At 30.7% G+C, this 26,326-nt stretch overlaps 1 protein-coding gene across 4 annotated transcripts in view; it reads left to right on the forward strand.

The window, feature by feature from the left end:
- LOC145260540 (E3 ubiquitin-protein ligase MIB1-like) overlaps nt 1-26,326 on the forward strand; it is a 265,361-nt gene that overhangs the window by 38,960 nt on the left and 200,075 nt on the right. For 2 of the 4 annotated variants that reach the window (XM_080118767.1, XM_080118786.1), the window contains exons 3-8: nt 930-1,074; nt 6,358-6,447; nt 6,891-6,957; nt 8,047-8,189; nt 18,990-19,066; nt 25,288-25,474. In XM_080118767.1, the coding sequence (XP_079974893.1) occupies nt 930-1,074; nt 6,358-6,447; nt 6,891-6,957; nt 8,047-8,189; nt 18,990-19,066; nt 25,288-25,474 (709 nt within the window). Of the gene's footprint in view, nt 1-929; nt 1,075-6,357; nt 6,448-6,890; nt 6,958-8,038; nt 8,190-18,989; nt 19,067-25,287; nt 25,475-26,326 lie in introns of all 4 variants that reach the window. The other 2 variants (XM_080118757.1, XM_080118776.1) reach the window with 1 other exon arrangement.

A 26,326-nucleotide genomic window follows, 5' to 3' on the forward strand; every position in this document is an offset into this window, starting at 1 on the left:
ATCCAATGTTTTAATTTTTATGCCTATGTTTTGATCACTGTCCGCTTAATGTTAGACGTTGTTGTTCCAGTTCATGCAAAGAAGAAATCTCCTTTGTCTGCCGCATTTATTACAAAAGCTGATGCTAAGACATAAAATTTGTTGAAATTATAACTGACTGAATCATCTTTGTTATCGAGTTTCTTAATGGTCTCTTCGGATGCCTCTATTTTTCAAGCTTGTATAAAAAATGTCAAGCCTATAATCTCTCTTGTGAGCGTTTTCATGAATGAATATGTATGTGTGTGTTTAAGTATGGAAAAACAATCTGGTGTCTATTATTTCATTGGAATTCATTATTGAGATAAGTATTATTTATTAATTTTAATTGTGGACTATTATCCTCCTAAGCAAAGATGAGGATAATAGTCTGCAATAAATAAAATTAATCTGGTGTCTTTTTTTTTTTCTCAACTTCTTTGGTAAGCAACAGGTTTTCACATTTAAGAGAACATATGCCTGTTTGCAGTCATACTCTATTTCTGGTATGGTTTATTTTTCAGTTATATTTTGTCACATATTGTGGAATTGCTGATAGTGCAAGACTTGGTTATGTGTCAGCTTGCATCTTTTAACTTTTGGACCACAACATTGAAGCTTGTTTGCTTTAATGTCTCCAAGTAAAAAAAAAAAAAAAAAAAAAAAAAAATTTCACTTCGGTCGTGTCTGTTCTTGTTCTGGCCAATTTAATTTTATTTGATGCATCTTCTTCCTAAGTTTCAATCCACCTGAAAATAAATTTGGTAGACATCTTGTCTTCATTGCTCGTTGAAATGATGAGAGAAACTTGCTCAACCTCCTTTCTGGGGAGTCAGCTGGCCCTGGTTTCTTTTGATCTTTTTGGAATCTACTTGCTATTGATGCAAAGTTTTTTTTTGTTTTCCTTTCAGAGTGTTGCTTGAACCACGCAGAAAAAGCAAGAAAGTCAACTCCCGTGGCATTTTCCCTGGTGCCCGAGTAATACGAGGTGTAGATTGGCAGTGGGAAGACCAGGATGGAGGCAGTTGTCGAAGGGGAAAGGTGACAGAAATCCAGGTAAGTTTTCTTTTTATAGAGACTTTTATAAAGCAACAGATCTGCATTATACAAACGTGAATTTCCAAAATTGATTGAAAATAAAAAAAATTGTATTCTATCCTGGAATCCACTGGAATTCTGAATGCAAGCTTATGTGCAATGAAAAAGCCGATGCAGGAAAAAAATATGTATCTTAAAAATACAAGAAACCAAAGACGAAAAAATGTAGGTGAGGAGGATTTGAGCTTGATATTTATCTATCTCTGACAAAGCACAATTAACCAGAATATAAGAAAATGAAATAAGGAATTACTTAGCTTTTGATGTTTAATGAATTCCAAAATAATATACCTATATTCATATATTAAAGTCTCTATAGACAATGTCCAATTATATTTTGGTGCAATTTGACTGAAGATGATATAAATACAGGAAAATTATATTTCAATAGATGCAAGTAAGTTATATATATTTGGGATGGAGAATTTATAGATGTCATAAATTTTTGTAAAAGGTAATCCAAGGTTAATCTTTCATGATGTAAGAATGAAATCGTTTTGTCATCTTTGAAATCCCATATGGCTGATATTAAAATTTATTTTTTTCTGATCAACTAGAGCAGATTCATCAGATGTGATCTCTATACAGATTTTGTCAGATTTCAATTCTTGGTTCAAATGTTTTTGCCAAGTTCATTATTTGCGGACTTTTGTTATCCTCATCTTCGTAGTTGTCGTTTCACCACATTTCAACCAATTATTCCTCTGGCCTTCTTTAGGGTTTTAACTTTGATGGGATAGGAATGTTGAGTCTCTTAACTGTATCTCCAGTAATTACTGCCTTCCATAATTGTGGCTGTCTCACCATATTTTGGTTGACTAATCCTCTGGCCTGCTTTGGGTAGGATGCCCATGGTGCAGTGGGTAGAGGCGTTGAATGCGGTTCCAGGTGAGTATTGTCTGGAGTTATCGGTTTCAGTCCTACCCAAAGCAGGCCAGAGAATTAGTTTGCCAAACCGTGGTGAAACAACTATGGAAGGCAGTAATTACTGGAGATACAGTTAAGACATGGGATTCCTATCTCATTGTGGTTAACCACCTGAAGAAGGCGGGAGGAATAGTTCACCAAAACGTGGTGAAACAACTATTATGAAGATAAGGATAACAGTCCATAAACAAATATACAAATTACTCATCGCAAATGATTCCAATAAAAAATATATATTAGTCCATTAAAGTCGGGACGTGTTGAACTTGTTGGAAAGAGCCAGCACAACTAACCCATGGTGAATGCCATGATAAAGAGTCCATTAAAGGATTTAATCATGTTTCAATAAGATAATTTAAATGTTTTTTTTTTTTTTTTTTGTTTCCCTTTGTTTTATGCTACATTTGTAGCACCAACAATCTTTTCTGAGGATTTCAAAGACAATATTTTTGATGTTTTCTTTTTATGGATTGTATATTTGTGAAAAAAATAATTTTCTTTTAAAGTATATATTTTTTTTTTTTTATCAACAATTCTAAGAAAAAACCAAAGTTGTGTGCTAACATGTATTTGAGAAAGAGAGTTACTTTTAAGTTATTTCATAAACTTTTAAAATTAGTCTAGTAATCAGTCGGAAAATATTCTTCCATTTTGGTTTGAGAGCATATTTTCATAATACTTTGTTGTTATTTCTTTTCATGTATATTTTTGTGTTTCTTTTCAATGTGTGTAAGGGTGAATTTAAAATGGTGTTTCTTTAAAACTGGATAAAAAAAATGGCAAAATTAGGCATGCCTATTAAAAAACAAAAAGATTTCCAGGATTTAAAATATCTTTCAATACATAAATACTTTTGTACATAATGTATTATGATGCGTTCACAAACTGAGGAGGTTAGTTAACGATGTCACTAATTTCACCTACAAATTTTAAGCTCTTATGTTACATGACGGAAGATGATATACATGGAAGAATTATGCTTCATACCTTTCTGTCCCTTTGTCTTCCTGCTGATGGGATCTGTGATGAATGTCCATTTTACTAACATTAATAAGACAATTGAGACATACCTGACTTTCTTTGTGAAACACAGGACAACTTTATATTTTATAAATTTCTTTTACATGTCCCTGTGTTCCACTAGGAGTATGCTGCGACTACATGCTTGTCTTTCTAGCCTCACTTCCCAGCCTTTCTTGGAGCATGTCCGCACATCTTGGCAACAAAACCCAAACTCTCAGCTCTGATCTTTTTTTGACCTGTCAGTTCCGATAACGAAGCCGATTAAAGGACCTCTATCTAAATGTGACGTGAACAATGTCATTTATCAATTATTGTTTTGGATTTCTAAATTATGTTTATAGCTTAGTATAACTAAATCTATAAACATATCACTTAACTATTTACACAATTAACTTGTAGCTAAACTTATTTTACCAAAACAATATTTCTATTCTTAGCCTAGCAAGGTCCACTTATCAATAGATAATTAGCACTTTTAACCTTGCTATTATCTAACATTATTGCACATTAAAAATAATTTTTTTTGAATAAAGTTTGTACACATTCTACATCTTTTTGAAAATGATTTAATGCAGACAACTATCTATTAAAAAAAAAAAAATTGGTTTATCATTTTTTGCTTAAGATATTAAAATAAAAATTAAAAAGATAATAATAGACTATTTCTTGCTAAGTCTTGACTTTTATTCACTCCGAACAAGACATATTGCCACTGAGACATTAGGAGACATCTTAAGTGGGAATTGTGCTGCAAGAGTTTCTTGTTAGTCATGTTGGTTAGCATTTACATTGAGGAGACGGACTGGAGCTTGGTAGACAATGTGGCACCTGTTAAAGATTTTTTTTTTTTGCACCTGGTTCAAGAGGGGAACTAATGGTTGGTGCACTAACCCAGATATGACAACATTCTCATACATGATTCTGATTTGGAGTTAACGATAGATGCAAGAGCATGATGATAACCGGAATCAACTCTGTATTGGCAGAAGACTGTCAAATATCTACTATTATGGCAGCTATAGCAACAGGAATATGATATTCTCTGATGTATCTATATGGCACAAGAAAGATATGTTGGCAACAGACGACAAAAATTGTAACAAATATATTAAAAACATTAAGGCTGCTACAAAGATGGGGCTCCCCTTACTGTACTAGAAAATTATTAAAACCCGAGAATATCTTGTATCTTTACAAAGCCACCATTCACTCATGCATGGAATATTGTTGCCGTATCTGGGCTGGTACATCTACCATTAGTTTCATTTTTAGACAGTCTAATAGATCATACACTGATTGAGATTGTCGGACTGACTTCCTCATCTTGGTTGTTATTGTCACAACGTTTCGGCCGTTTTGCCCTCCGGCCTTCATCAGGTGTTTTGTATCGAACTGGGTAACTGTTTGTTAGGAGTCTCAGGACGGTATTCAAGAGCGAGTCAACACTCAGACGACACCTGGTATGAGTGAAGCCCCGCATTGAGGAGAACATGACCAAAAACTGCATATACTCCATCCCATGCAGTTGCAGAAAGGTTTACAAGGTGAAAAGCGGTAACTAAAGGGAGACGGAAAAATCGGGTATAGCCAACCATGTCTGGATGGAGAGGGGGGACCATCGCCCCCTATGGGATGAAGTAAAAATAATAAACAGGGAGACCCACTGGAAAGTGAGAAAACTTAAAGAAACAGCTCCCATGCTCGGACATAACAACCTACTGAGCAAACCAAGCATAGAGCTGAATGCAATTTGGACACCTCTTATAGAAAGAGAAAACCTTGCATAACAACATAGGTTTAACATTAACAAAAACCAACTAAGAATTGTCCTAGTGACATTTGGCCGAGTGGTCCTAGACATATCAAAGTTTACAGTTACCCAAAGGTGCTGAGTTCAATCCTGAATGAAGGCAGTGAAAAAGTAACCTTCAAAACAGAGAATCAGCTTCTATGTCCCAAAGCCTAGCTGGAGTCCGAACACGGTACCCCCATAATAATAATAAAGGGTTGGGTTCGAGACTCCTAACAAACGGTTACCCAGTTCGATACAAAACACCTGACGAAGGCTGGAGGGCAAAACTGCCGAAACGTTGTGACAATAACAACCAAGATGAGGAAGTCAGTCCGACAATCTCAATCAATGAAAACACCTCATCTCAAAAATACAGACAATTAAGATCATACACTATCAGCCAAACTCCAACCCCTGTCCCATTGCCACAATGTTGTATCCCTGTGTCTGTTTTACAAGTATTTGGAATAGAATGTGCTCAAACAAACGCCTCGATTTAAATGCCTCTGACTAAACCAGCAAGCAGCAAAATCCCACCTCCTCATTGTTGAGATCCCGTGATGCTAGAAAGCTTTCTACTCTAATAATTTCTTCCATCGAACTACTAGATTTTGGAATTCCCTCAGTCTCCTGCTCCCTGGCTGTATTGACATGCAGAAGTTTAAATGTAATGTGAAGACATCTCCTGGCTCAATTCCCTGTAAAGTGTCCCTGTAAACATGGTCCCATCTAGTAACTCCTTACATCCAAGAGACATTGTGCCTTGTTTGGGGTGAATAAGAGTTTTACTTTTTAAAATAAAATAAAAACTTAGATCCTCAAAAAGGTTCGCTCAATTTGGCAAGATTGTACTTCCTACAGAATCCTCACAGCAATGAACAATCCATAACCGTGAAAGTTTCATTCTAAATATGAACCGTCAATGTGTGACATAAAATCCGTTTCCTATTCGAAATTAGCATGAGGCAAGTGAGTTTGCTGTTTAAGATACCATAAGAGTTAAACCATGGAAGACCTGCTTGAACTTTTCTATGAAGATTTCAGGCAGGTTTTTTTCAGTAATAAAGAGTGACTGACTGTTCTAATAGTATTTTTTTTTTTTTTTTTTTTTTTTTTTTTTTTTTTTTTTTTTTTTTTTTTTTTACAATCGCCCTGTAATCTTTTCTTGCATCGATGAGGTTTAAGTGGTTGTCTGAAAAAGCACTATTGTCTTTGAACACTGATGTCAGAAGTGATAAGGATGGACTTGATAGAAAAATTCCCTAATAGTAGCCCCCTGCTTCAAAGTGGCACTGTGCCTTGTTTGGGGTGAAAATTGAATAAAAAAAAAAAAAAAGTAACGATCTGCTGGTCAATTTTTTCAAACCATTAATGCCAGCTGATGTTAAATCAAATATGACTCCCACCCTTTCCTTCCAGCAAAAAAAACAAAAACAAAAAAAACCCCAGCAGATCTGTTATTAATCTGATGGCTTTTATATTTTCATTTTTCCTTTCAGGATTGGAGTGCAGCAAGTCCACGCAGTGCTGCTTATGTTCTTTGGGATAATGGTGCTAAAAATCTCTACAGAGTTGGATTTGAAGGAATGGTTTGTCTGATTCTTTTTTTTTTTTTTTTTTTTTTTTTAATCCTTATTTATTTGCCCGTCCTCTTCTAGGCACTGTTTTTATTCCATTCTCATTTGTATTAGCAAGATTGACGATCATCAATTGTAAAATTAGCCTCCTCCAAAAGGAATTTGAACCAGAAAATTGACTTTTTTTTTTTTTTTTTTTTTTTCACTCTGGACAATAAATTTACCTGTCTAAGAATAAATAAATTTACCTGCATAAGGAAAGAAAGTATTTTGAAGAAGGAACAATTAACACAAAAATATTTTTGTTTCATGATAGAAAATTTGTATTTTGTTTATGAGCAACAAAAAATGAATTTTCATTCTTAAACTTTGTATTTAGTGGAAACTAGATGATGTTGCCATATTTTTTTAATTATGTCATGGATCTTTAAATGTTTGTGTCTTTTTATTCTTAGGCTGATTTAAAAGTCATAAATGATGCAAAGGGCGGCTCTTTCTATAGAGACCATTTGCCATTACTTGGTGAGTTTCTAAGCTGTTTTAATTGCCATTTCTTTTTAGGGCATTTTGCAGTATAGATAACCTAATGAAAAATGGTAAAAAAATAAACATACAACAAATGTTACCAAGGCAAGATAATCTATTCTACCTACGTGAATAACTTGTGTTTTAACTTATTTTAAAGTGTTTATTTACTTAGAGACACAAGTAGTGTTAAGTTAGTCATTTTTTTCCCTTATTTTAACATGAAACAGTCATCTAAGAAGTCTCGATTATTGCTCAAAAATTAAAAATTAAGCAATACTGGTAGAACCCATCCAATAAATGTCATTTTTGTTTATATTGCAAAATGCCCCCCCCCCCCTTTTTATCATTGCAAACATTTGGTACTTTTTATGGATTTATTTTTATCTTGAAAATATTTTTCATCATAAATGAACTACCAAATATTAATGGCTGCAACTGGTTTTATTGAAGCATTCATTTATTAAATGTAAACAGTATTTACAGAAATTTTTTACTCGTATCACTGAAATACAATTTAAAAACAAATGTCTTTTTAACTCTATATGACCTAATTGAACTAATTCATTCAGTTGTAAATAAATGAATATAACAGCATAAATAAAGTGGGAATTGATTCAAACACACTTTGTACGTATTAGTTCAGTATCTGGGTAGATGCTAGATACCTCTAGATTGCTTACATTCAGTATGCCGCCATCTAAAATTAAATATTTTTTAATCATCTACATCATAATTCAGGTCATAAAGGGTAAAAATACAAAATTTCTCAGATAAATAAGGAATTTAACTTTTGAATGCATAAATGAACCATATAAACATCTTTTAATAGTTAGATTAATATTTGAAAATCTTCAAATTTGTTGTAATTAAAATGTCTTGTAAAAAAACATTTAATTTCTTTAAAATATATCTGATGGTTTCACTATAAACTTAGCAGCACTTCATATTAACTTTAGATTGAAATTAAACAAATCTTGAAGGTATTTGATAAAATGACTGAATGTATTTCATAAATGTGCAACTTATGTGCAATTTATTTTAAGAGTTGCTTCAACTTTTTTTTGCCTTTTGTTTCTGACTCAGGGATGACTGGCGAACACTCGCCTGGCTCCCGCGCTGGAGTGGGAGGTTTAGCTATTGGTGACCAGGTCAATGTTGACTTGGATCTTGAGATTGTACAGTCGCTACAGCATGGCCATGGTGGATGGACAGACGGTATGTTTGAGGTGAGTCAGTACAACTTGTTTTTTTTTTTTTTTTTTTTTCTACTCCTTCCTACTTCTTTCTTTACGGACTGACATTTTAACAATCTTTTGTCTGAATATCCTCTCACAAAGAAACCATTTATCAGCTTTGAAGTAACAATAACAATTTGCTCTATGTATTTACTTAATGTTGTATGGATGGAGAGCTTAAAGAAACAATTCAAATTAGTTTTTTGTGATTGTCCAGAATTCAACTTTACTAAAAACAAAAATACAGAAAAATCTTTGATATACATACTCATCATGGAATGAAGTGATCAAATAGTTTTTTTTGGTCCCTTGATAAAGGAGGGATTTAATCTAGTAATTCACTTCTGCTTGTCTGTTCGTACTTTTCTCAACCATGCCTTAGATTTTAAAAAAAATTTTGCACAAGGTGAAAATAAATTATTTACTCGTGGAGGGGAACCCCACATGCTCTGCTTGTTTAACTAAGAAAATCAGATATATGAGTACATGAGGATGGTAAGTCTCTTTAAAATCCCTCACTGATTACCTCCCCCTCAACATACCCTCCAGAAAGAGATCAAAATCAGTCTTGTAATGGCTATGATTCATTATTACTAATTGCTTAAAAATAATTTTGTATATTAAAAAAAAAAAAAAAAGTTGATCAATTTATGATTTTTGGAATATTATATTTTTATTTTGTTATGACTAGATAAAGCAAAGATTTTTCTGTATTTTTGTAATTTTTTATTTTTATTTTTTATGGATGTTAAAAAAAATTGATTAAAGTTACATGTAGGCAAAAGGTATTGACAAATGAGATTTATCATATAATTTTATTAATACAGTGGTTTCTTGAAAGTCATATTGTACAATAACAAATGTGTGTTCAGTTTTACATCAAAAGAAGTCAGTCATGTTTACCACATTTTTTTAATGATTTAAAATTTTCAGTTTTCCTTAGTTTTTTTTTGATTTCACAAATATTCAATTATTAGAAGCATTTTTGGTCCTTGTTCAGAATTCCACTATATTACAAAAATAAAGTGAAATCTGATGTATGTACCCGTGACGGAAAGAAAATATGATACATCAAAAATCCTGTAAATTGATACCCCCTTTAGTTAGGGATCATCATCATCATCGGCGGTCACTCGTGTCCGAGTAAGACTGTCCTCCGTTGTGGCTTCTGTGGGTCCTCAGGTGAGCATAGAGCCCAATCCTAGACCCAATTTGTCTTGTGCAATTTGGGCAGATAAAGGTAGTGGTGGTGGGGTGGGGTTGGGTGTGTCTGGTTAATAATCTGTCCTTTCTGTGCTTGCGCCTATCCTCAGCAGCTTTATTTAAGTTAGGGATCCATTGTGGTGCACAAAGAGGAAACTTCACATGCCTTCTCACAGTGACTTAGTCCACAATACATTGTAGTCTACATTGCACTATAGAGAACCTACTGTTGATTTTATAACATTATATATATATTGAATTAAGTTTAAAATGTAAGATTCAAGTATCATGGTTCAATTGTGTTCTAAGCAGAAACCTTCATTTCAAATGCACCCATCTTATCAAAGAACCTACTGTTGGTTTTATACATTGGGTCTTTCTGCTTGTGTGGTGATAAAACTTCTCAGATGCACTTGTAATATTAGGCTTTATAAGGTGTTAACTTTATTCAAAATTGGTCGGTTCCTTTTTAGTTGGATTTTTTGATATTCAATTGATCTTTGATATTCAATTGATCTTTGATATCAAAGGCATTCTTATACAAAACCTATCTAAGAACACTCCTTGACACACAAAGTATAATTGTGAAATTTTATAAAAATCGGTCCAGCTGTTTTCAAAGTCTATATGGAACAAACTCTCACACACAAAGTCCCTTATGTGTGTGTGTGTGTATATATATATATAATATAAAGCTGAACGTCTGTGTGTGTGTCTGGTCACGAATAGGCTCCTATATGGTTGACTATTTTAAAAAAACTGATTATATATAATGATAGATGTATCAAAACACAGGAATGGGTATGTTTGATTTGGCAGAACGGTAGGTCATAAAAATTGTGAAGTCTGCGTTCGCGCCTGGCCCCCAAAGTATGGAAATAGAAAATGAAAAACGTTTACAAGGGTTTTTGATATAGATGTACATAAGAATACTTTGATAAGTATGTTTCAACTTAAATAGGGATGGTATAATAAAATTGTTGGGTCTGCGTTCGCGCCTGTACTCCATCGAAATATGACACAAACTTTAACAAAGACTTTCATAGCTACAGGGTGTCTCAATAAAATGTATACACTCTTAAAATTATTTCAACTTGCTACATGAATACACTATGCCACGTTCCCAAGAGATGTTTAGGAATAAAGAATGGCACTTCTAGCAGTATGGAGCACTTCCCCACTATCATCATGACGTAAGAGCATATCTTGATAGTCACCTGCGAAAGAGATAGCTAGGACGAAGAGGAAGTATCGCATACTGTCCACGCACACCGGATTTGACCCGCCCTCTGGATTTTTCTCTCTTTTGGAGCGGAGGTGGGAGGCATATTAAACACAGGGTTCACACCACAAAACAAACTACAATGAATGAGTTGAAAGCAACCACTGAAAGTTGTGTCAACATGCCAATTAAACTGATTAGGAAAGTCTTTGATTCAATCAGTGAACGTTCTCAGCTGTTCATGAAGCACAGTAGCCAATAATTTTAACACTTACGATAATTAGCTGATTTCTGTATTTGTTCAGTGTTTTGATGTATGAAACTTGCCTTTCTTATGATAAATGTTGTTTTATGGTCATTTAAAGAGTGTATACATTTTATTGGGACACCCTGTATTTGCGTAAGTATACTTTGATAATTTTGTTTCAGTTTGAAGAAATATGGTATGATAAAATTATTGGGTGTTCGTTCGCACCTGACCTCCATAGAATGTAAATATGTCACAAAGTTTAACAAGGTTTTTTAAAAGGGGTGAAGGTCCACAATAACACTTTAACTTTAATCTTAATTCACGTTAGCTTTTATTTATTTTTTGAGTTAAATCATATTGTCGAATAAATTCACCCCATAAATTCACGTTCTTATTAAAGTGAAAGCCAAAAAAATAAGTCGGAACTTTAGACAAATTTTGCATAACTCTGTTTTTTTCCTTCTCCACTTGTACGTGGCACTCTTTTGAAAATAGATAAATAATAAAAAATAAGAACGTTACTTGTTATCGTGTCAAAAGGAAAAAATCCTGCTCACGTGATTACGTGTCTTTTTAAAAACATTAACCTAACCTTTTTATTTTAATTTATATATCTGTTTAAGCTTTTTTTTGTCAGTGTACTAGAAGGAATTCAGTTGATTACAACCCTTTCTGAGTGTTCTTTACATTACAATAGTACAACCCTGAATCTGACGGCGCAATACTACACCGTTCAATACTGTAAAACTGAAATGAAGCTGTTCTGCTTGAAAAGGGCGCAATTATTCATATTTATATCAATTCTTTGCTTTAAAATAACTGAAGTAATTATGTGTTTACTTTTTTAATATCCCATTTTGTTGTTTTGGATTATTTTATTAAAGTAAGTAAAGCTTCATTATTTTTCAAAACTGTTTTTGTTTCTTTGTGTTCCGATATTTCGTCAATATTATTTAAGAGTGTTTACCAGAAAAGACAACAAACGACTACTCGAAAAAATAAATATACAAGAAATGTTTTTTTTTTGTTTTTTTTTTGAAATAGTTTTTAATGCTCTTTACTTGAAATAATTTCAACGAACCAAAATTAAAACGAAATTTGAGGCAATAACTACTTAAATGAATTTTTATATAAACTACACATGCCATAATCGAATATTCCTCAAGCACAAAATAACGGAAAACATTAAAATATGTTTATAAATATTCCTTACGTTGACGGAACTCTCTTAAATTGTTAACACAGAATGCTCAAGTGCCCCTCCTTCAAATTGAAAACAGGGCTCTCCATTTCAAAGGCGCTGCCATTTTGATTTTCGTGAATTAAAAAAAAGAAAAAAAATTTCTTTTTTTTTTTTTACAAACTACTTAAAAATACAAACCAATTAACTTTTCTACCATAAATGTAACTTTTATTGACTATAGTAACATTTATTTCATATTTATATATATATATATATATATATACATTTTCTCTTTGTAAGGAAATATCATTTTGTTGGTCACTCTTGGTTACAAATGGAAACAAAGTTGATATAAAAAAAAATATATTTTTGCGAAAATTATCTTTACTTTCATCATATTTTGCTGAGGGTAAATTTTTGAGTATCAAAACCTATCTATTTACAACCCCCTCCTTTTCATAACCTATCATACTTTCATCAATCACAGTCCATTTTCTGTAGGCTGTTTTTTGAACCCAGTCAACGACGGGTACTTCTGCTAGTGTGTGTGTATGTATATATATATATATATATATATATATATACTTCTGAATAAATTTATCTAACAATCAGCTGGTATGGAAACCTATGATTATAAGATTTACAAAATATTACTGGTTGTAATATTCTATACCCGCATAAGTATAGTACTATATTAAACAAAAGCTCTATAAAAATTTCATACTCTACAATGCCTAATCTAGCACAGACAATAATTTCGACTAATAACAGGAAAATTAAACACGCGCAGAACATCCCAGTTGATCTAATACCTTGTAACAAATGTAACTGCCAAAATAAAAATGAGTGCCCTCTCAATAACCATTGCATACACAAAGATGTGATATACGCTTCCAGTCATGCAATTACCAAAACATGCAAACAACCAATCTAATGGAGGAAATAATGAAGATAATCAAAGTACCCAGGACGCAAGTATTTATATTGTAACATATGGTCTAGTTTCTAATAATAATAATAACAACAACAAAAACCAGATTAATGGATCCAATAATATAATTCCCAGTGAAAACCAGAATAGGATTAAACAGCACCTGCGTTATACATATGCAGGCCCCGTCTCAACTCAGCTCCCCAATATAAGATTCCCTAACACTGGGATAAATGAACCAATAAACAATAATAAAACAAGAAAAACAGTCACTTACATAGGCGCATCCTCTAACTTAAAGTAAGAATTTCAAACCACTTGCACTCTTTCAGAAATGAAAGATCTCAAAATAATGATAATAATAGCACATCCTTAACTACATTAATCAATAGCCTGGAAGACAAGAAAATTCCCTATTCAATTAAATGGAGTATACTGAATAAATCTAGATCATATACCCCAGGGGACAAATTTTGCAATCTTTGTATATCTGAAGCAGTTAACATTATCACTTTCAATAAACCCATAATAAATGCCAAGAATGAACTAATGTCTGGATGTAAAAACAAGAAAAAAGTTTAAATACAGCCAACTTAAAGTAACATACACTCTATATATATATACATGTAAATGGGTAAAAACATAATGCTAAATGCATATCGCTTGTGAATAAAATCTAAGGTAAAACATTGCAAATTAAAATAGTTTTTTTTTTTTAAATAAGTTCTCAAACATCTCATCCAACCTATATAATAACACCTTCTTATTGTTAATTTACATTTTAAGTAGAGACTCACCATACACACATTAATGTACTACAATTTTAAATTCTAACACATAATTGGCACTTCTGGGATCTTGTTAGAATACTGTTTCAAACTAATATGTAGCTTATCAAGTTTTATAATTCGTCCCCTTTTACTACCCACCAATAGTGTTAAACATTCCACATTGCAAAGTAATTTCCTGATCCACACATATGAATATGAACGCGTAATACTCAATAATAATCATCCTTGTTGGTACTAGTGTAACCCAACTCTAGAGCCTTAGTTGCATAACCCTATACACTTATTTTTTTTTTTAATGTTAATTAGAAGTATCGGAGCTAATTTATTTTTATTATAATTATTTGCATTTTTAATGGCACTGATTATTATAATTAATAGTATGACTAGTTTTATACTTTCTCTATATTTATTTAAAGTAGGTATGTGTAAGTATATACATATATAATTGTGTGTGTGTGAATGTATATATGTATGTGTATATGGGAAATATATATATATATATATATATATATATATATATATATAATTGTGTGTGTGTGTATAAAGTTCTTCCAGTTAAATATTATAATTATTATTACCGAATTTGTGATAGCTCCCAGTAAGGTAGTACTATTTTCTATTTAACAGTAAAGGATTATCATTAGTATTATAAAATTAAAATAAAAAGTTCTATCAATACACTTAGATTTAGTTGTACAATTTACTTACAGACATTATTCTAAATCTTCAGTTTAATTCCCCCATTTAAAGGATATTATCAATGAGTAAAAAAATTAACAAGAATAGCACCTTATGTATTAATTGTTTGAGTTGACTGGATCTAATAGATTTAAACAGAGTAAAGAATTTAAGATGTAATTAGGTTGATTAGTTTAAAGGTTGATTTCAGCTTGAAAAACGCAGTTTCATTTGCATCTTTTTCCTCTTCCTTTCTTTCGTTTTATTTTCTCTGCTTCTTTTTCTTTTTCCTCCCTTTCCCTATACCCAAGCCTAACCTGACCTACTAAAGTGGCTACTCAACCTTTTTTATAGCTTGTTTGAACTTCGTCTGTAGAGGTCACTTTCTGCTCTCTATCTATCTATATATATATATATATATATATATATATATATGTTATCCCCCCCCCCATCTATCCCTTCATTTAAAATTTCTCTGCCCTCCACTACCCCTTTCTACCTATTCTATCTCACTAACGTTTAAGTCCAGTAATACTAAGGTTTTTAATAAAGTTTCCACCAGACCTTAAAAAGCTTTTCACCGGCCCATAAAGAAGAATTACTCCAGAAATATGCCCAACTGGGATTTCTACTCTGATGTGGATTACCCAATATGCAGCTTGGATCTCATTACCTCACTGCTTTAAAGGACAGTCACCTTGGATTTTACTGCACAATTTGGAACTAAACCTTTATATCTTTTTCTTCAATTTCCCCTGCTATGTGACTTCTATTTAATCAATTTTTGATTATGATTTTCCATGTCTAACTGACTTTAGCAAATGGGGTAAATACCATATATTTATTTGCTAATATTTTCTCCTCTGAAGAGATGGTAGGCATCAAAACCCTATAGGATAAGGAGATAAAATTTCGAAAGTATTCTTTGTCTTACTTAGAATAATAAAAAAAAATTCTTGATTTGAATAAAGGTTTTTTTTAAATTTCATTGAATCACTATAATTTGCTATATATATATATATATATTGTTGGAAGTTTTTTAACCTTTAAAACTATATAAAAAAAAATTATTTAATTTTTATATTTTTTGTCATTCGTTAGAAAACTATTTAGTCAGTAAGTCATTTAATCACCTGCAATCAATGCATCAACTTGCTCTCAAATTCACTATAGTACTAATGTTAATTTTAGGGATCATCAGTTGTTTACCATGAAAAACTGTTTTGGGGATTAAAAAACAAAACGGTATATTAAATCATGGCTCCCCAGCCGTGTTTATCAAACACCACCTCCCTTAATCTTGAACAAAAAGTTACAGATATTAGATCTAGTCTCCTACTCTTAATTAATTTGGCTTATTCATGCTATAAAAAGTCTTCCTTAACTGTGAGATTCGTCTGTTTCCAAATTCAAAATGGATATATTTTTTAATTTTACCAGTGTTGTATTTATAAGATTAGGATTAATCCATTTGACTACTTATCACCCCCTAATATGATTAGTACTTTATATATTTGCATTCTTGTTGATTTAAAATTAAAAATATATAAAATGTAAATATATATATATATATATATAGACACACTTTTTTTTTTTTTTTTGTAATATATTTTATGCATTACTAATAGTTTTGGATTTCCTTTATTAATATAGTCTGGTTAATTTTATACAATTTAAAAACACAGGATAACAAACAAATGCTTAATTTAACCGTTTAAATATTTTAGTTTTATCCCCATCTTGTTTTATCATCTTTATTACTAAGCTAAAAACTGGGGGTATAAAATCTATTAATTTTAAAGTAATGTAAGCTATTCTCAAAAACTGATATAATGGTTCCATAAAACATAAAAATAGGGCAGGTACTATCTTTATGCAGCATACAAACTATTTGAAAGGGGAACAAGTTTCTTTTTATCAAATATTAAAAAAAAAAAAAAAAATTCCATCCTCAATTTTTATATCTAAATCCAGAAATGTAGCCTGTTTTCCTCTATGTTCACAATTCAATTCTAACTCCTTTGGATATATAAGATGTTTATTTTTTTTTTTTTTTAATTCATCATTATCGTTTATACATATAAGATCATCTATAAATCTCCTACTCCCATGAAAATTATGTTTTAGATATATCATTTTTTATTTGTGATGACATGTATATATACTTGAGTCTATGTAAATACAGAATTGCCCAAAATGGTGCAGGATTCAATCCCATTGGGATGCCTATCGTTTGGAGTAATATTTTATTTCCTATTTGAAAATAACATTCTTTAATACGATGACTTATAAGTATTTTTTAATATACCTTTAGAAACACTAGTTTTGCTATTTTTATTTTTATACCAGAAAGCTTTGGAGTTTGTAAAGTCTACCACCTTCAAAATGTAGATCTACAGTATCGTTTAATTCTTTTATAAGTTTTTTGTGTGAAATTTTAGTATAGAACATACTAAAATCATAAGTCGCTATGGATTTTGCTTTTATTCTGGAATTTATTTTATCTAATTTTTCTTTTACTGGTTGTGAATTATTTACCACCCAAAATAGATTAATATTACTATAAAAGTTTCTTTTCTGATGGAAATTATTTGATTTATAATTAATTTAAATACTTTAGATATAACTTCACTTAAAGGTTTTGTAATGCAAGTCTTTGAAGTTACAATAAATCTAGCGCTAACTGGATTTTTGTGCATTTTAGGTATCCAATACATACATGGAAGTTATTTATATATATATATATATATATATATATATATATATATATATATAATGGCTAGCTGGTTGAAGTGTTTTTAATTGGATATTAACCTCTCTCGGAGACTGGTGTCATCTACAGTAATGTGATGGGTTTCAACCCGTAGCTGGAAACTTGTGTACTTACAGAACATTTTATTAAATCTTAACTAAAGTAGATTTATTCCTTAAATATGAGATGATTACTGCCCAATAATTATCTCCTCCTCTCATCTAGGATCTGAGATGAGTCTTCTAAGTTCTAGTCAGCATCTCTATTAAAGTAAATGATTTTGAATCTATCCTCTAGTCACATGACTAAAATGAACCAAATGCATGCTACCGGACAACCAAGCGACGCATCATGTTTCTGAATTTTCTAAACTTTGAAAACTGTTAACTCAACATGTATACACACACACACTGTCTCTTATACACCCACACACACACTCTCTTATACACACACTCTTATACACACACACACTCTTATACACACACACACACACACACACACACACTCTTATACACACACACACACACACACTCTTATACACACACACACTCTTATACACACACACACTCTTATACACACACACACTCTTATACACACACACTCTTATACACACACACACTCTTATACACACACACACTCTTATACGCACACACACTCTTATACGCACACACACTCTTATACGCACACACACTCTTATACGCACACACACTCTTATACGCACACACACTCTTATACGCACACACACTCTCTCTTATACGCACACACACTCTCTCTTATACGCACACACACTCTCTCTTATACGCACACACACTCTCTCTTATACGCACACACTCTCTCTCTTATACGCACACACTCTCTCTCTTATACGCACACACTCTCTCTCTCTTATACGCACACACTCTCTCTCTCTTATACGCACACACTCTCTCTCTCTTATACGCACACACTCTCTCTCTCTTATACGCACACACTCTCTCTCTCTTATACGCACACACTCTCTCTCTCTTATACGCACACACTCTCTCTCTTATACGCACACACTCTCTCTCTCTTATACGCACACACTCTCTCTCTCTTATACGCACACACTCTCTCTCTCTTATACGCACACACTCTCTCTCTCTTATACGCACACACTCTCTCTCTCTTATACGCACACACTCTCTCTCTCTTATACGCACACACACACTCTCTCTTATACGCCCGCGCGCACACTGTCTCTTATACGCCCGCACGCACACACTGCTCATGTGTGCATATAATCTCATTCTCTAATATTGAAGATGTTAGCATAAAACAGCTGTTCATTTGTCATAAGATTTTCAATAATGAAAAAATCAGGCATAAAATTAAATGAATAAAACAATTATTTCTGAAGTAATAAAATAATTTAAAGAAAAAAGGAAAATTTTATTGGAAATTGGTTACATGTTGGCAATTTTATATTGAAGCTATTTTCAATGGAGTTTTACAGCACATTTACACAATTCGTTTAGCAAGAGTGAACATGTAAAATCATACACTTTTAAGAATAATGAAAATAAAAACGCTTCTTGTGCAGAATTCATGCTATTTTCTGAAATAAAAATGTGGAATAGATAAACAAATACAAATTTAATATACATTAATGCAGACTCTTTGGTTGACTGATTTAAAATTTTGATTTTTGAAAACATTTCTACAAATGTTAGATGAAAAAAAGTGTTTTTTGACATTTAGAAATGCTTATTTCTTGCAACAATTTTAAGAATTCCATAAACTAAAACCTGTCTTTTCTTCAGTGTCTTGGAACTACAGGAACTGTGATTGGTATCGATGAAGATCATGATATTGTCGTGTCGTACCCAAGTAGCAACAGGTAAGTTTTAAATGTAACTTTTTTTATATATACTCTCAACTGCGAGTAATTTTTATTTTGATCATTTTCTTCTGCATGTTGTTCCAGCTTAACATTTCTAGCACTAGGAAATAATGTTTTAAAAAAAATGCAATATTATCATTTGCTTTTTTTTTTTTAGGACGGAAAGATCTCGAGTTTTTGCAATAATTTTATATTTTGAATTATTGCATATTTTAATGCCAAGACAAATTGCAATGGCTTTAGACAAATGGAAGATAGATCAAATAAAAATCTTTTACATTTTTTTAATATTTTGCTTGTTCCTTTAGTTAGTACGTACATTACGCTTTAAAAAAGGCCAAATACAATTTTTGAAGGACAAACTCCTTCATAAAAAAACAAAATTACGAAATTTGGGTTTTTATTTTTATATAGCTAATTTAGCAACTCTTGACAAGAATGAGTGACCTCCCTTTGATGTAGTCTTGTTTTAATGTGAACTTGCAGCAAAAACTAATCAGTGAAATGTTACGTAAAAAGGAAAGGGTAATATTCAACAGAACATTTTCTGTCAAGAGCTGCTGGACTGAAGGAGTAAATTAAAAATTCTTAAAATGTGATTTTATTATTTGTATTGAATGATGTGGCACAGTATGATATGTGAATATTAATTTCTCATCTGGATCAGTTCTATATTTAAAATACAGTGGACACTATTTTCATTGAAATGTTAATAAGCTCATATTTGCTGCACGCTGTTGGCTTTTCTGTTTAATTTTTTGCACTATCCAGAAAAAATATCAGCTTTATCGAAACATTTTTGATTAAATATATTCCTCATTAAAATTAAATTAATCAAAAGATTAACATTTTGGAAAACGGAAGGGAAAAGTTCTTTTTTCCAATGAATGCAAATCAAATACATTGAATATTCACTTGAGTTTAATGTCACCTAACATCTCTAATTGACTCTGTCATTTAAAATAGAATTTTTAATGCAGACTGAGTGGATGCATATTAAATGCATTCTGAAGAAACTTTCCATCAGTTTTTAGCGTTGAAATACTACTTCTGCACTTGTCCTGTTAGCTGCAACTGTAGAATTCTCCAACTGCACCTTTGCAATGACCTCTGTAGTGGAGAATAACCTGTTTGAGTGGTAACCCATTACATCTGAGAATGGAATCCTGGTCGCTGAGAAGCCAGTGATAATAAAACTAAAAGCCCATTGTCGACAATGTTTCACTTGCGCTCTTACCGGACTGATTCAATCACTCGGCTGGTCATAAAACCCATTATAAAACAAAGTTCCGTGTCCAGAACACCTCCTTTTATTAAAATAAAAATTTGTATGATGTATACATGCATTACAAAACAAAAGTATATTTAGAAAAAAATTATGTGAATTGATCAAATAGTTTTATTTTTAAGAAAATTAAGAAAAAGTGCTTTTTTTTTCTTTTTTTTTTTTTTTTATAACAAACTGCTGTGTTGCCCACCATTTGAACTCCATCTATAAAGAAACACAAAGGGAGATAACTATAATTTAAACTTGCATGAATGCATTTCCATTAATCTCTTTGAAATGTTTTTCTGATAAAATACTTGATAAATTTATGCAATTTTTTGGGAATGTATTTTTTATTTCCTAATAGATACGTACTTCATTCAGATTGTTTTTTTATTATTGGAGGAATTCTGATGAGAAACAAAACTTGTAACTAAATAAAATTATCAATGTGTTTTAATACACATTTAAAATTTTTATTTTTATTTTTATTTTTATTTTTTTTACAAAAACGTAATATAAAATAAGCAAAATAAAATATAATTGTCATAAGACAGTCACTCAGACTAGATTATGTGAAAGAAATCCACAACATAGTTGTATACACGAGATGCATGATCACATTGACACACCAGTTTTCGCTATATCACTGCAGTTAAGCAATGTTGAGCCTGGTCAGTACCAGATTGGTGACCAATTTGGGAATTTGAGGCGCTACATGTAGGAGGACGTTGACACCTCCTGGCAAGAGTTGCAAAAAACCTAATGTTGTCATCTCCTCTAACGAGGATATTACATGTGACTGGGAACCACATGGAACTTTCTCCTTTGGAGAAAGTTGGTTAAACTCATATAGTTAGTGCCATTCTATACATGAGACGCCTTCATGAACTTGGCTAGTGAGACCTATGGAATGCAGGTGCTTGCGACTGCCCTTGATTGAAAATATAAACTTCCTGTTGTTTAAGGTACCAGGTCGAATGGAACCCTCCCCCTTGGCATTCCTCACACAGTTAAACTCTTAGGTGGAATGGGTAAGGAATAAAAAGGATGAAATGGAAACGAGAAATATACGATCAATACAGAAATGCACCAAGTGATCTTTCTGTGAAAACTTGGATGGTGAGATTCAAATGATGTATAAAAATTTACCAACATTTCTTGTAATACAATCAATTGAAAATGGAACGAAATATTGTTCTTCATAATAGAACAAATGTTCTCCTCAGAAATGAAAGCTTGTATTTGAGAAAATCTGTTCTTTTTATTAAAAAGAAACTTACAAACAGAACAATATTAATTGAAGTTTAAGAAATATTAAAATGGGAAAATTACTATATAAAAATCATCGCTAATCTTTAAACTTGTGAAAAAAAGTGTAGTGGAAATCCGTCAATTATCATTGTGTGCAGGAGATGTTGCATCCTTGTTTTACAATTTAATGGATTGTGCTCTGATGAATTCCAATTCCCCTTCAACGTAACTGACTGACCTGACAAGTAGCTAAATCCCACCCCTATACTATAAAGATTCCCAGATAACGAAAAGCCTTCTACCCAAATAGTTTCTTCCAACGAACTTCTACATTTTGGAATTCCCTCCTGGGTCCTTGCTTCCCTGACTATGCTGACATGCAGAAGTTCAAGTGTAATGTAAACAGACATCTCTCAGCTCAACTCCCTACATAGTATCCATGTAAATTTGGTCCCAATTAGTAACCCCTTATGTCAAAGTGGCACTGACTGCCTTTTGTTTGAAATGAAATAATAAAAAAAATGTAAAAAAAAAGAATAAGTTTAAAAACTGGAATAATCATAATCAAATACATATTAAATGTTAATACCTCAAAATCCCCAAGTGAAATTCAAGCAAAATATATGAAAATAAGCGTTAACAAATGCAATAGATCTCCAATATACTGAAGAGGCGGCAAAATGCAAAATATACACACTGCCAATGAGAGGTAAAAACTACACAGAAAATATCACTCTGTAAACTCCGGAGTGTGAAGTATGGCAAAGGAAAAGAGATACCAAGGTTGAAATATACCAAAAGCTTTTTTTTACAGAAGCAAGGAAAAAATTGATACTAGAAAATTCTTAGAAATATCCAAGATACGTTAAAAGATACATTAAAAGATACATAACAAACAAACCGAAATAAAACCTGAAGTATTTACTCAACTTATAAATGTGATGAGAACATTAATCCCAGAAATATAAACTATTATGAAAAGTCACAGAAAACAAATGAGATCCCCCCCCCCCAAATTCAAATACCAAACAAACAACTAAAAAGATGAGGAAAATAAATTGTACTCAAAGGCCTCCACTGCTTGTTAAAGCAGCCATAAAAGAACCAACTAATAGAAAGGGTCATAACAAAAGTAGATCAAGATCAACCTAAAAAATGCCTAAACAAAAAACTGATTTGAAGCTGTGGCAATGGTGAAAATAGATCTGTTTTGGTCAATGTAACTTTCGACCTTCTTTAGGTGTATTTTGTTAAACTCAGGAATCTGCAAAATACTTAGTAAAATTTAATTGTAAAGTTATAAAATCTTCTGGAGGTTGAAAGTTCAATCCTCAACATGAGCGGAACTCAAAATACAACTGCAAATTACTTAAGATTTCTACTCTGTCATGGTTAAGGGAACAAGAATATGCTACTCTTGTGGATTTAATAAAAAGTTTTGTTCAAAATTTAACGCAGATTCCAGATTTTGACAGAAAGAGTTCAGAGTTTGACAAAATATACCTGAAGGTCAAAGTTTACATCGGCTGAAACGTTGTGCAAATAACGCTGAACAGTAGTCTGAATAATTCAAATAAGAATAGTCATGTTGAAGAATAAAGGAACCTTAATTTATTAAGTGTATGCATTATTTAAACGTAAAAGGATTTCAAATTTCAAGAAATAAAAACTAAAAATTTGACTTTACCCCAACCTTCCCTTCCAAAAAAGAAAACTTAAAACATCTACTCAAAGGAACCTTATAAATATCTTGCAATGGAATTGCCTAGGCATTAAGGCAAACTATGAAGAAATTAAACATTTTATAAGAGGTTCATGTAGTTTGCTTAAAGCATTGTTTAGCGTGGACAAAAGTGATAAATAGGTGATACAATGCAGATGTATAACACATCGACACATTCCACTTTTATCATTAATACAAATGTTTTGTTTTTTTTATTATTTGCTCTTACTCTTGTCACTATGGTCAGATGGAAGTTTAGTATTTGATATATTTTGGGAACATTTCTCCATATCAAATGTGTGTTCAACCTTAATTCAAACATGCATATGAAGGCTGTTATTGAAAGAGATTTGGCAGAAATTGAAATAGATTTGAAATCAAGTTATAATTTATTTTCTTTATATTTAAAATTTTGCTTCAAATCCATTGCTTTTCTTAAACTTATTGTCAGTATTAATACTTTTATATTTTTAAAAATTATTTTAAATTTAATTATTTTTTACTTAATTTTTTAAAAATTTAATTTGTTTACTCGTTTTTTTTTATTCAGTTTAAATCAGTTGACTTTTTGCATTTTATGATTTTTATATTTTTATCATTACGATTTTTTTATATTATCATATTTTATGATTTTTTTATATTATCATATTTTATGATTTTTTTATATTATCATATTTTATGATTTTTTAATATTATCATATTTTATGATTTTTTAATATTATCATATTTTATGATTTTTTAATATTATCATATTTTAGGATTTTTTTATATTATCATATTTTAGGATTTTTTTATATTATCATATTTTAGGATTTTTTTATATTATCATATTTTAGGATTTTTTTATATTATCATATTTTAGGATTTTTTTATATTATCATATTTTAGGATTTTTTTATATTATCATATTTTAGGATTTTTTTATATTATCATATTTTAGGATTTTTTTATATTATCATATTTTAGGATTTTTTTATATTATCATATTTTAGGATTTTTTTATATTATCATATTTTAGGATTTTTTTATATTATCATATTTTAGGATTTTTTTATATTATATTTTAGGATTTTTTTATATTATCATATTTTAGGATTTTTTTATATTATCATATTTTAGGATTTTTTTATATTATCATATTTTAGGATTTTTTTATATTATCATATTTTAGGATTTTTTTATATCATATTTTAGGATTTTTTTATATCATATTTTAGGATTTTTTTATATCATATTTTAGGATTTTTTTATATCATATTTTAGGATTTTTTTATATCATATTTTAGGATTTTTTTATATCATATTTTAGGATTTTTTTATATCATATTTTAGGATTTTTTTATATTATCATATTTTAGGATTTTTTTATATTATCATATTTTAGGATTTTTTTATATTATCATATTTTAGGATTTTTTTATATTATCATATTTTAGGATTTTTTTATATTATCATATTTTAGGATTTTTTTATATTATCATATTTTAGGATTTTTTTATATTATCATATTTTATGATTTTTTTATATTTTATGATTTTTTTATATTATTTTATATTATTTTATGATTTTTTTATATTTTTTTATATTATTTTATGATTTTTTTATATTATTTTATGATTTTTTTATATTATTTTATGATTTTTTTATATTATTTTATGATTTTTTTATTATTTTATGATTTTTTTATATTTAGGATTTTTTTATATTATTTTAGGATTTTTTTATCATAGGATTTTTTTATCATATTTTAGGATTTTTTTATCATATTTTAGGATTTTTTTATATTTCATTTTATCAGATTTTATTTTTATCTTTTTATCATATTTTATATCGCTTCGTTTACATTATTTTAGTCAAAGGGAAGCAACTTTGCCAAGATGAGTTATTGTATAAGTATTTTTCTGTTCAACTTAATTTAATCACATTAATTATATTTCAATTTATAAAATCTATTTTGTTTTTCTATCTTTGCAGGTGGACTTTCAATCCTGCTGTCTTGACCAAAGTGAATGTTTCGTCCAACACAGCATCAGCTTCCACTGAGAGTGCATCAACCAATTCCCTTTTTGCTGTTGGAGATCTCGTTCAAATATGCAGTGATGTTGAACGGCTGAAGCAACTGCAGAGAGGACATGGCGAATGGGCTGAAGCTATGCTACCCGTAAGTTGGAACACTTTTCTACCCCCACTCTATCCCACCTTTTTTTTTTTTTTTTGCATCTCTTGTTCTTGTTTCCCTAATATTAAGTCTATTACAGTCAACATACCGAGTGCAAGTCTATTCAATAGGTTTGGAACTTGTGTTCAAAATAATTTTTAGAAGTAGCAATAATTGGTACTTATACAGAATAACGACCATGCTATCCCAGAATCCTTCGGGCAGTTAGTGGAAAACGCAGAAGAAAATGAGATTTTTTTTTTATTCATGATGCAATTGTAAAGAAAAACCTGAACATTTTTGACAACAATGTTATCAGAATTTGTCTTACAAGAGTTCATGTTTTGTCATCCACACGAGTTTGCCTTACATCTCCTCTTCTGTAAATCTATCTCATTACTCCATGCTTGATGACTGCATGAAATTATGAGCTTCAAACCAGAAGACCCTTTAATGTCCCTTTGTTGCCTTTTTGCACCATCAAGGATTGTTGAATCCTTGCCACTGCAGCTCAGTTTGTTGAAATCAGAAAAAATGATAAGCATACATAATTTGATAGATTCATTTATAATATATATATATATATATAGAGAGAGAGAGAGAGAGAGAAAGAGATTGAAAAATATGAGCATGGAAATTTATATCCTTGCAAAATTTAGGACATGTTATCATTTTTAATGAAGTAAAATAATAAAAATAAATTTTTTACTTAAAATATTGTTGGTAAAAATAAAATTTGCAATTAAAATATTTTTTTATAAAATATGAAAATATTATGAACTAAAATATAAATAAATTCTGAATATGATTTCATTAACAACTAACATACACCAGACAGATGAGCAGCTCTCGTTT

This window comes from Euprymna scolopes, chromosome 3, assembly GCF_053919585.1.
Source record: "Euprymna scolopes isolate OS-2025 chromosome 3, ASM5391958v1, whole genome shotgun sequence".
Lineage (NCBI taxonomy): Eukaryota > Metazoa > Mollusca > Cephalopoda > Sepiida > Sepiolidae > Euprymna > Euprymna scolopes.